Source organism: Hyperolius riggenbachi, chromosome 1, assembly GCF_040937935.1.
Source record: "Hyperolius riggenbachi isolate aHypRig1 chromosome 1, aHypRig1.pri, whole genome shotgun sequence".
NCBI classification, from domain to species: Eukaryota; Metazoa; Chordata; class Amphibia; order Anura; family Hyperoliidae; genus Hyperolius; species Hyperolius riggenbachi.
Genome location: NC_090646.1, coordinates 497,390,228 through 497,402,780, shown reverse-complemented (window position 1 = coordinate 497,402,780; position 12,553 = coordinate 497,390,228). Strand labels below are relative to the sequence as shown.

General features: G+C 43.3%; 1 protein-coding gene across 2 annotated transcripts; it reads left to right on the top strand.

Annotated features, from left to right (window-relative positions):
• The first annotated feature begins 56 nt into the window (after nt 1-56).
• CHFR (checkpoint with forkhead and ring finger domains) lies at nt 57-9,906 on the top strand. 2 transcript variants are annotated; one of them, XM_068271588.1, is made up of 6 exons: nt 57-163; nt 1,185-1,255; nt 4,059-4,146; nt 5,750-5,857; nt 8,011-8,083; nt 9,460-9,906. In XM_068271588.1, exons 1-6 carry the CDS (start codon nt 109-111, stop codon nt 9,500-9,502), a joined length of 438 nt encoding a protein of 145 aa, XP_068127689.1. In that variant the 5' UTR covers nt 57-108; the 3' UTR covers nt 9,503-9,906. The 2 variants fall into 2 exon arrangements, with proteins under 2 accessions (XP_068127689.1, XP_068127690.1); XM_068271589.1 differs by lacking the exons at nt 57-163; nt 1,185-1,255 and adding an exon at nt 3,502-3,679.
• Nucleotides 9,907-12,553: the final 2,647 nt, after the last annotated feature.

Genomic DNA, 12,553 nt, shown 5'->3' with positions numbered 1-12,553 from the left:
TTACTGCCTGTTGTGTAGTTGCAGCAGTCTGATTTCCTGGCTCGGGTTACATTACATGTCACTGTTTTTGCTTGCACAGGCACTGTGTGTTTGCAGCCCTTCTGTCACATGTACTGGGGATGCACCAGAATTGGCTGTTTTGGCTGCTTGGCTCCATTTTGTGGTAAGCAGCCTTTAAATGTGTTTGTTACTTGTCAATATGTAAATATATAGGTTCAGCTGAACTATTCTTGTATTATATAAAAATGTCCTGTAGTCTAGAGACCATCTTGAGGTGTAAAGCTTTGATTGTGCATTTTGGTATGTGAAGTACTAAAAGATTAAAAAAACAAAAAAACCTACATTGTGTAGAGGAATGATTCACACAGTTCTACCTGCAGTGGATTTGTATTTTGAATACATGGTGAACATGGGGACTTATAAATTACATACTTTTTGAAAGCTAAGCAACCACTGGAAACAGAGAAAGGGCACCAGATCTTTTCCTGAATAAAACTTAAGACACACAGGGGCTGATTCATGAAGCTGCGCTGCTAAATTCTTGACAAGGCTGCACGCTACGCTCGCTCTTGCAGTGTAGCGTGCCTTCCGCAGTTACGCCCGCGGCTTAGATAGCAACGCGGGTTCCGTTATATCCAAGGTGGTGCTTTGAAGTATCACGACTTCGCTAAATTAATATAGCAGCGGCCTCTCTATTGAAGTATCGCAGTCGCGATACTTTACAGCAGCACCCGGCATTTAAAGGAACGCGTGTTGCTATGTAAGCTACGTGCGTAACCACGGAAGGCTCGCTACACTGCAAGAGCAAGCATAGCATGCAGCCCAGGATTTAGAGTGTGGTGCTGTCATGGAGCTCATGCAGCTATAGCAGCGCAGCTTCATGAATCGGCTCCACAGACACTTGGAACTTAGATTACCTGAAATGATTGCCCAGGATAGTTTTGGGTTACAAAACTATACTCCATTATGATTTACTGCTGCAGGCTTTAGCAGATTACTCCCACTTGTCATCCCCTCTCACCATGTATGTCAGGATTAGTAAAACAAACCAAAAACAGTCTGACATGATCTACCAGATCTGTGCACACAGGGAACGACCATCTACTGACCCTGTTGACTATTTCATGTGACTGAGGCCATTGTTATTAACAAAAATTACATTTTTGTTTTTTTTTCCCTCTCAGAGTTAAATCTTGGAGAAAAATGTTTGGACTCGGTTTTAAACAATAACAATTATGAGTCTGACATTCTTAAAGTAAGTTGACATGAAAATGTGTTTGTTGCTTCACCTCCATTGCTGAAATGATGCATTGTATGCTTTTTCCTACAGTGTACACGTGTGTATGCCTATGCATGGGCCTTAATGTCTTCTGAAGTTTTATAAATATCTAAATAAGGCTTCTTTCAGATGGGCGGCTGAACTGGGTGCTTGTCGAGCAGTTCAGCATCCCGTCTGCAACCCAGAAGCGAAATTGCAGCCGAATGCCAGCTGTTGTAACACCAGGTGTGTCTGTGATTGGCATAGGGTGGTGTTACTCCGCGGCAGAAAACCCCACGTGGCCACGCTGTGATACGGCTCTATAGGGTGGGGTGTTGCCTGACAACCGCCAGTACCAAGCCCTAACAAGCACCTGGTTGGTGTACAAAAGCAGCTGACAGGCACGGAATTCACCACCTTCAGCTGCCTGTCTGAAAGATACCTAAATGTCAGTAATTTCTGAGAATTCATTAGTATTGGGAGCATTAGCGTCAGTCTTGGCACTTCCCAAGTGATTACTGTATTGTTTTAAGCAGGTCTAATGTTTTTTTTAGAATACCTGCTGTAAACAGACATTTCTAATAATTGGATTCCATTGTAATTCAGCTTTTACAAAGTAATCTAACCAAAGAGAAGGACATGAAACTCCTATAAACACTGGTGAGAAAACGTGGTCTTTATTTCACCTCTGAAAATAAACATAGGTAGACACACCACAGGTTCATAAACCGCTTCTGCCTGGTGGTCCGTTTTCTGTCACGTGTACTTTCAAGAAAACAAGTAAATTGTCAGGATTGGGCAGGCTGTGTATGCCTGTAGGGTTCCTGCTTATGTAATGTCTTTACTGCAGCTGGTAAATAAAGGTAAGGTATTATAGCCAATGCCTGTTTATCCTCCTCCATTGGATTTCAGCCCTTTTTACCAGTGAGCCTGATTTATGCTTATATTGCATTGATTTGCTTTTTTGTACATGTTGAAATTAGAAGTCTGAGCAGTATAGCAGTATACAGTACCAACAAAAATACTTTTTTTGTGATGGATGTCCTTTAATAATTCTGGTAAATCAAAACTCTGAAGACAAGTCTGACTTTTATTATTTCAGTTCTGTTTTTTTTCCTTGGATGGGTGCCAATAAATGTCTATGCTTTTGTATATGTTATGGCCAGATCCCAAAGTTGGCCATTTTGGGATCTTGCCAGCCAACGTGAGCAGAAAAAAACTACCTTGCTAGAGCCAGTTCTCACAGATAGCGGTAACAAGCATTGTATGCTGTTCACCGCAGCCGCTGGCTGTGGTGAAGTACAGAGCGATGCAATCTCATTAATGAAAGCAAATTATTTTAACCACCTGTAAACTTTTTTTTTTTCTCCTGAGGAATATCGCAAAAATTAAGCACCTAATGCTTCCAGCAGATCTTCCAACCCTAGTTCACACCTTCATCACGGCTAGACTTCTGCAATGTTCTCTATACAAGCCTTCAAACAAAGACCTGCACCACCTGTAACCCATACAGAACACTGCTGCAAGGCGAGGTGACAAATGCAGTTTTAGTTACCTGGGGCTTCTTCTAGCCCCTAGAAGTCATTTGTGTCCCTCGCCGCAGCTCCGGTCTTCTCCGGGGCTCTGCTGGCAGGATCTAAGTATTGCTGAAGACGCCAATGGGATGGCGTCTTCTGTGCATGTGCGTGAGAATATGCCCACGTCACCTGGAGCATACTGCAGTTGCAGTACACTCCCGGTGAAGTTTGTGTGTTCTCGTGCCGGGTGGGAGCATGAACCATGGGGGGGTTGGCGATCCTTAGAGGCTGCCAGTGGGACCTCAGAGAAGACAGGAGCTGTGGCGAGGGACATAAATGACTTCTTGGGGCTCGAAGAAGCCCCAGGTAAGTATAACGACATTTATTTTGTCACCTTGGAAATACTTTAACTAACCAACCCTGTCATTTGTCACATAACACCAATCCTTCACTCAATCTGTCTACCCATACCATGGAGAATTCCATTTAAGATTGGCTTTTAAGTTTCAAATCTTTGCAGATTTGGGCCCTAGATACCATAAGAATTTGCTGCAACTGCACCACACCCCCATAGTCTTAGATCAAAAGGATCTAATAACTTGATCACCTCCAGAGTCCATCTCAAAACCTTTGGAGACAGACAGAGCCTCGCACCTACCCCTTGCCACACCCAATCCGGTCCATCCCTGGAAGCCTTTAATTCCTAACTGAAAAACCAACTGTTTGTTCTGACATTTATAATCCAAAACATCGCCCAAATAACTATCAAAACAGCATAATGTGTCCGCCAGCAGTATCTGGCAGCTGAATTATGTCTTTCTCCGAGTCCATGACGGCCTGCAGGGGGAATTTGCAGGAGCAGGGGGAGGAACTTTTCAGCTTTGCTCTATGCCTAAATTTCCAGGTGCCATTTTTGGATGTATGCTTTATAAACACCTGACTAATTCCTCTGTAACACAGTCCACCCTGCAACTTTGTATCGATAGATCTATTGTGACATACTGTATCTACGTGCTTTGAGTCCTATGGGAGAAAAGTATTTTACAAATATTATTGTATATACATGCATGTAGAGGCCATTTCTACATGACCAACGCTATAGTGGCTGGAAGGAGGTAATACAGAGCAGTTAGCACTGCTCTACACTGCTTTTAGTGTGAACAGGCCCTTTATAGATCCTCTTCAATGTATCAATCATATTATACACACAAATAATACATGTTGCTCTTGGTAATAGTTGGTTAAGTTCCAACCCACTCATTTATCCCATTTTATGATTTCAGAATTACCTGGCATCCAGGGGTTTAACATGGAAAGACTTGTTACATGAAAGTCTTGCAGCTGTTCAAAGAGGGCTTTTTTTGCTTCCTGGTAAGTGTAAATGTGAATGCAAGTGTTAGGAAATGTTACTGCAAAACCTGACCACTAGATGGAGCTACTGGTTCAGTATAGATTTTTAGCATCTGCAGAACTCCTACACAGCAAATGGAAATCTCCAACTGTATGGGTGCAAGCATCAGATTTTCCATTACTTGCTGTTTTCAGTATGAACTTACATTTTGTAAACAAGAATCGCCCTCTGTTAGCTACCATAAATGTCAAGAGGAGAAATGAGCCCTAGAAACACTTGACACTACATAACTATTTACAAAATTGGATGAACACCAGCTGGCTAAGGCTGAACTCTGACAAAACAGAGGTGTTGGTGGTAGGTGGTCCACACATGATGGATAAAGTTCAAAACGCTCACCACCTCAAACTAGCAATTGGGGGAGATACTGTACAGTATAAAGACTGTGCGAAACCTTGGGGTGATCCTGGATGGAAATCTAAAACTCAGACAGCAGGTATCAGCTGTCGTCAAGTCTTCCTTCTTCCATCTAAGAAATATAGCGAAAATCAAACACCTTATCCCAGCTGAAGACCTACCTGCCCTGGTTCACGCATTTGTATCCTCCCGCCTAGACTACTGCAACGCCCTGTTAATCGGATCTACAGATAAGGTTCTGCGCCCCTTACAGCTAGTACAGAATGCTGCAGCCAGACTCCTAGCCAATGCCCTCCGCAGCTCACACATCACCCCAGTACTGCAAACTCTTCACTGGTTGCCAGTAAAATGGAGAATCAATTTTAAGATCTGCCTGCTGACATTCAAGGCTCTACACCACATGGGACCCAAATACATAGCGGATCTATTGGAACTTTATGCCCCTCTACGCACCCTCCGCTCTGCCAACAAGATGAAGCTGGTTATTCCCAGGATACACTTAACATTTGGTGCTCGGGCCTTTTCCTATGCAGCCCCTACTCTATGGAACTCACTTCCACAATCAGTACGAGAGGCTCCTTCTCTGGACAGCTTTAAAAAAAGGCTAAAAACTCACCTCTTTTCCCTAGCCTTTGAGACTGCATAATGCAGGGTCACAGCGCTTTGAGTCCCCAGGGAGAAAAGCGCTATATAAATATTATTGTTATTGTTGTTATAACTAAATGCCTTAGGTGTTTTAGTCAGCTTAGAAAATGTGGTAATCAAAAAAAATCTCCAGCATACAACTGTAGTGACCCATGTATCTATCCATGCACTCCACTGATGTATCTTTCTACAGTATGCTGATATATCAATCTATTCTCCAAATAGTTGTTTAATAACTCTAAAGTGTACATGCAGTGTCATAATAGTATATAATTCTTCAGCAATCTTGTCCCAAATTACAGTATAATATTTAACTTTTTATTGGGTTAACTTTTGGCTGCTTTGCTACGCCCTCTCTCTTAAAAACACCTTGGGCCATATGCAATTCACCTAATTTTTCTTCTTCAGATTATAATAACTTTTAAACGCTTTGCAATGGAAAAACTACCAAAAAGTTGGTGAAAAAGTACTATCAAAATTATTTTGTTTTTTATTTTTATTTTTTTTGCTTTTTCTGTTTCACATGATTTATTTGCGTTTCATTCACGTTTGTGCACACAGATAACCGGATCAGTGGATCTACTGTACTGTGCTACTTTTGTGGACTGCGTAATTTTAGAGATCTGTCTTACCAATACAGGCAGAACATTCCTCCTGCTGAGCTTTCAGGTATGTTGCCTTCCTGCCATTCTCTGTCTATACTTTCCTCAGCTAAGTTGCAGGATATTGTGACTTGTGCTGTAAAGTTAGACATTTAACAACTTGGATGTCAGCTCTCCAGCACTGGCTTTCTGTTGCTTCTGTACTGCAGTCACTGCTGACAGCCACTAGATGCCACTTGGATGACATGGATTTCATAGTTTGTGCCCTGTAGTTTCCCATAGCTTGTTTTTGTTTTGTTTATAGCAATTGATCCTGATATTTACTGAAGACAACTGATGTAATATGTCAGACTGTTGAATGAGCAGCCAGTCTCATTGATTTCAGTGGGAAACTTTAGTGATCACTACACATGGCTACTCAGATGAAGAATATATCACATCACACACTTACTTAGGGCCCATTCAGACTGCAAAACGCGGACAGCCACGCATGCAGAACGCAACGTGTACGAACGCACGCCATCCGCGTTCGAATGCGTTGCGTGGCTGATCCCATCACTGAAAAGTGAATGGGACAGCCGCGCGTTTTTGAAAAATCTGTGTGCAGCATGCGTTCCCGGACCGCACAGGTCCGGAACGCATGCAGTGTGAACATCAGACAGTGCACTCTATGCAATGTCTGATGTCCTGCGTGTCGGCCCCCCGCACGCGTTTCCAAAACGTGGCTGGAAACGTGTGCAGTCTGAACGGGCCCTAAGACTCTCTCACTCTCTCTCTCTCTCTCTCTATCTCTCTCCCTCTATCTCTCTCCCTCCCTCTCATATGTGTGTATTAAAGGACACCAAAACTGATATGGAGGTTGCCATATATATTTATTTTTAAGCAATTCCAGTTTCCTGGCATTGTGCTGATCTGACTGCAGTAGTATCTAGATCACACACCTGAAACGAGTGCAGCTAATCTAGTCAGACGTCAGTCAGAAACACCTGATTTGCATGCTTGTTCAGAACTTATGGCTTAACCACTTAAGGACCAGGGGTGTTTTGCAGGATCTGTGCTGCGTGGGCTCTCCAGCCCGCAGCACAGATCAGGATTTAGCCAGGGCGATCAGACTTACCCCCTTTTTACCCCACTAGGGGGATGTCCTGCTGGGGGGGTCTGATCGCCGCCGGCTTGCTGCGCTTTGCGGGGGGGCTCTTCAAAGCCCCCCTCCGCAGCGTTTTCGGCACTCCCTGCCTTCCCGTCCCTCCCTCCATGGGCTGCGCAGGAAGGATATCCGTTCTGCGCATTGAAGGATAGGCTTCAGCCTATCATATGCCGGCGATCCCCGGCCAATCAGAGGCCGGGGATCGCCGATCTACGTCAGGGCGCTGCTGCGCAGGAGCACTATATGATGTAAACAGCAGGGATTTCTTCCCCGCGTGTTTACATTTTACCGGCGAGCCGCGATCGGCGGCTCTCCGGCTGTTCACGGAGACACCCTCTGTGAACTGACATGGAAAGGCCGTTTCCATGGGAAACCACTTAAAGAGGAACTCCAGTGAAAATAATGTAGTAAAAAAAGTTCTTCATTTTTTACCATAATTATGTATAAATGATTTAGTCAGGGTTTGCTCATTGTAAAATCTTTCCTCTCCCCAATTTACATTCTGAAATTTATTACATGGTGACATTTTTACTGTGGGCAGGTTATGTAGCTGCTCCTAGCTGTTTTGGCTGTTAGAGACAGCTGTAAACAGCTAATTCCTGTCTGTGAACATTGTTACATTGTGGCAGTTTGCCCAGATTACCGCAGTACTCAGAGCTTCTTGTGGGAGGGGTTTCAGCACAAAATCAGTCATACAGCGCCCCCTGATGGTCTGTTTGTGAAAAGCATTATCTTTGTCATGTAAAAGGGGTATCAGCTACTGATTGGGATAAAGTTCAATTCTAGGTTGGAGTTTCTCTTTAAGACCTGCCGACGCCTATGGGCGTTAGCTGGTCCTTAAGTGGTATCGGAGGTAGATGGATCAGCAGGACTACCAAGCAACTATTTTTTTAGAAGACAATAAATCTAGCAGCCTCTGTATCCCTCTCAGTTCAGGTGTGATTTAATATCTGTTATATTACTAATATATACTATATTACTAATAATATTGTCACTAATATTTTGTGATTAGGGTTTAACTTTGTACTAAGCTTAACCTTCTGAGTTAGTAAAGGTGTTTGTATACTTCCCAGTTGCAGTGACATCACGACCAAATTGTTACTGGGGACGGAACTGCAGAACTCAGGTGAAAGCGCACCATGCCATGTGAGTATTTCAGTATTCTGTACTTGTGTTACTATCGGATGGTACTCATGCTTAGGAAAATGAGCATTACTCATAGTAGTGGAACTCTGACTCTGCTGTTTTGGTGCCCACTATTTTCTTTGAGCACAGAGTTCCGCTACATGGTATTAGTAGATCCACCACTGCTTTATTTTTTCGTAGCCAGTAATTTGTCTTCTATGGTGGCACCCAAATTCCCTGGCTGTGATCATGGCTCATATTATGCAGTGTCCGGATGAAAGTGCTTGATCGTGTGAGGGTCCCAAATCATCCCCTATATGCATTACGCAGTGAAGTCTTAATGTGGATGTAGGTGACGCTGAAACAGTGTGAAGACTACGGCAGGGATTAGATTGCGAGTTTCTCTAACAGTTAATGACTAGACTACATGCTTTGCAAAGCAGTGTGGAAGATGTTTGCGCTATTTAAATGCTAAATTATAATATTCATGCTCAACCATCTGCATTGATGCAAAGTCAGGAGTATGAGATCAGTGGCCATGTGCTTAGACTTCACTACTCAGTAGTGCAGCTTGGTTACAGAACCTGTCAGTGCTCAACCTAGGGTAATTTTCAGAAGCAGTAATATGCATGGTTAACAAGGCTGCCGATTGGACATTCTACTAAACATGGATCTAACCGCAGCTAAGCAAATGCCAGTTATGTGTCTAAACAGAAGCTGGAGTGTAAACAGAAATAAAGTATCCACCTAGAAATGACATACGGTATTTGTAATGTACAAAATATTGAGAACCAATCGTGCACACATCTACCGTATATACTGGACTATAAGTCTAGAAATGTAGGTCTGACTCACTAAACAAAAGTATAGGAGTCGACTTGTACTTGGGTCGGACCTACATTTCTGACTCCTAGCCATTCCCATTTGCAACAATTTATCCAGTGCTATGTGATACTTTCTTGATAGAGGAAATGGCGGGCGGTATCATATGTTGTAATTTCTACGCTTGGGGGCCTGGAAGAGAGCCTGCAGCACTTATGGGCCAGGAGAAGTTAATGGCTACAATACTTTTTATGCAGTGCAGTCATCCATTCCCTTCACGTCCCAAAATGCAGCTGTTAATTCCTCCTGGTCACCAATGCGCAGCCAATAATTTCGCTTAGTAGACTTTTATTCTTGAGTCAATAAGAATTCCAGATTAAGAGGGTCAAATATTGGATTCGATTTATACATGAGGTCGACTTGTAATATCTGCTGTAGCAAAAAAATAATTTTTTAGGATAGTGAGTGCTGTGCACCAATTTGGTTAACAATGAGTTATTAGGTTAAGATTTATCTGCCAAATATAAAATTGGAGTTACTGGAGTCTTATATGCTATATCTTATTTGTTTTACAGGAAATTCAACCATATCTGTGAACAAACCAGATTCAAGAACTAAGCTGGTGATCAGTGTGACCCTATGAGAGTGACATCCCTTCACAATGATCCACTCATGAGAAGAAAGCAAGCATTACCTGGCCAGGACTGATCTGTGACCTCACAGTGTAATTTGCAGCATTCCCTGCAAGGCTGCAACTTCTACACAATGTTTCTGGCAGATGCTGTAAGCACACCACACCGGGATCCGTTTATAAGATGCTGAGTTGTAATGGTTTTCAGGCGCAGTGGAACTGCAATCTTTATGCAATGCAAGATGCCTTTCTTCCAGTTAAATGAATATACATAATGGTTTAACAGCTTTTTGTTGTGCATCACTGCATTGCTGTTGTGGATGGGCAATATACTGTTTAACATGATATTTTGGCTTATTGTTTACTTATTTAAATGGCTTTTTTGTCTACATTAGTTTGTCCCAGTTTTTTTTTTCTCTCTTAATTCAAGTTTAAGTTGAAATTCCTGTCATCGGTTTGCTACAGGATTGTGGTTTAAATCAAATCACTTTTCCTTTAAGTCTATGAGTGAGAATGAGGAGGAAAGGCTTGCCCTCCACTGAGGTTCCTGCGTATGTGACCTGCATAGCTGAATGCTGCTTGTGGAATGTTTCTGCTTCTGGGACTGATGTGTGAGTGTGTATGCAGTGGGACAGCTTGCGCAATTCACAGCATCTTCCCAGGATGATTTTCAATCACTGTTGTTGTGAGCAACAGAACTATAAAGAAGCACAACTTTTTTTTTTTTTTTTCCCTCCAACAAGAAGTTTAATTAAAAGTGTCAAAGTACAGAAGTGCCAAGTCACAGTGTATATACCAGTATAAATACGGCAACAACACACAAGCACAAATATCCAATGACTCCATAGGAAAAAGAAAGCATGTGGACCATAAAAAAAATAGCTAAACATAAGGCCTATAATACCCATGTAAAGTCATATTGTTCTCCCTAAGGAACGCCATTCCGACCAAGGAGTCTAGACTTGGAAGCATTCAGAACGGTTATTTAGGGAGAAAGTGATCTCTTCCAGCAAGTCATTTATGTGACGTTTGTGAACAAAGGCTTCTGTACTAATTGATGGGGCTTCAATCCTGAGCTATAAGGGTTTTGGCCACATTGCAGAACTGAACCAAAAGGGAGTTCTAGATCTTGGAAAGAGTGGGGGGCATCTTGTGGAACAATGCCACACAGGGATCTGGTTGTATAGAAAGGCCCAAAACTGAGGAAACCATGTTAAAACCTCTTTTCCAAAATCTTTGAATTGAATTACAATACCGCCATCAATTGGGTCTGATCCGCAACCTCTAAAACAAACCTCAGTAGATGAAAGGACTTTTTTAACAAACCGGGTTTGAGTTCTGTACCAGCCATAAAGGAATATACAGCCCTACTCTAATGGAGCTATTGATTGAGTCCCAGGCCTCAGAATCTAGGACAGTTGTGAACCTATCTTCCTATTTGGACATAGCAAGTGAAAATGAACCCAGTCAGTTATACCAGATCTTTGAATACATAACTTAAATGAGTCTGGGCTTATGGAAATAGGAATAAAATTCAGATTCAATAAAGTATTTATCTATTGCCGCATATGCCTAGCAACAAAATTACGTATTTGCAAAATGCAAAAAAAAAAAAAACCTCAGAAGGAAGACTATACTTTCCCATAACTTGCTCCCAGGGAAGGGGAGAGCCCCCCGGACAGCAGGTCATGGGTTTGTAAAGCACCCATAGAGCCCCAACCCTCATACTCACAGCCGGTGGCAGCATCCTTGTTTAACACAATTGATTCTGCCAGTGTTTTTTTTTTTTGGGGGGGGGGGGGGGCGCCAATGATCTCGTAAGGGGTTTCCAAATATGTAGGGATTCTAGGACTACTGAAAAGGCCCTAGCCGACTTAAGTAGGGGGATCATTTGGTCCAGAGAAGGGAACTAATTGGGACAGGAGAGACCGGAGCTGATTCCAAGTAAAACTTACTACTGGTATTGGGGGTGGAAGACTACTGTCCTAGTTGGGCAAACCTGGATGCATAGTAATATTATAGCGTTTTGATGTGCCTGGTCCTCCTGTGGTCTTGTACCTAGCCAGGTATTAGTAAATAATGCTAGGCTGCTTGCCTGTCTAAATAAAGGAGGTAAATTGCAGACTTTTTTTTTTCTTTTTTTCAATTCAAATTGAATTTTCTAACCTAAAAGTGTATACAGCTTTACATTCCTGGGGCTTCTTTCAGCCCTTAGAAGTGTGTGTGTCACTGCAGTTCGCTGTACTCCAGGGTCCCACCGTCAGCCCCGTAGTGGATCGGCGGATTCTGCACATGCGCAGAACACTCAGCAGTGGGATCATGCGAGCCACATGCCTGCACAGAAGCCGCCGACTCTACGGGCTGACAGCGGAATCCTAGAGTAAAGCGGAACTGCAGTGAGGGACACACAGACATCTAGGGATTGAAAGAAGCCCCAGGTAAGTAAAGCTGTATACACTTTCTTCACCTCAGATGTCCTTTAAAGGGAACCTTAACTGCTGCGGAAAAATAAATTCACTTACCTGGGGGCTTTCCCAAGCCTCCTGCAGCCGTCCTGTGCCCGCGCCGGTCCTTCGGTGCCCTCCGGTCTCCCTCCGCCGCTAAGTTTCGATTTCGGACGACTGCCAGTCGTCCTGGGGCCTCTTCCGCATTCCTGGTCGTAAACTGCAGTAAAGCGCGTCCGCATGACGCGTTTGGCGTCATGCGATGACGCGTTTGGCGTCATGCGGACGCGCTTTACTGCAGTTTACGACAAGGAATGCGGAAGAGGCCCCAGGACGACTGGCAGTCGTCCGAAATCGAAACTCAGCGGCGGAGGGAGACCGGAGGGCACCGAAGGACCGGCGCGGGCACAGGACGGCTGCAGGAGGCTTGGGAAAGCCCCCAGGTAAGTGAATTTATTTTTCCGCAGCAGTTAAGGTTCCCTTTAAACACTCTATTTTTTTTTTTTTATTTTTTTTTTACACAATCACACACACAATCGGTGTAATTGTTTTAAAAAAAAAATCTTAATGTGGTTGTATCATGTAACACCTTTC

Bases quoted from the DNA above. Each gene is read 5' to 3' on its own strand.
- CHFR (XM_068271588.1), top strand. From the start codon at position 109: ATGTACTGGGGATGCACCAGAATTGGCTGTTTTGGCTGCTTGGCTCCA. The intron at 164-1,184 runs GTAAGCAGCCTT...TTTCCCTCTCAG, and splicing joins CTGCTTGGCTCCATTTTGTG to AGTTAAATCTTGGAGAAAAA. The intron at 5,858-8,010 runs GTATGTTGCCTT...TATACTTCCCAG, and splicing joins TCCTCCTGCTGAGCTTTCAG to TTGCAGTGACATCACGACCA.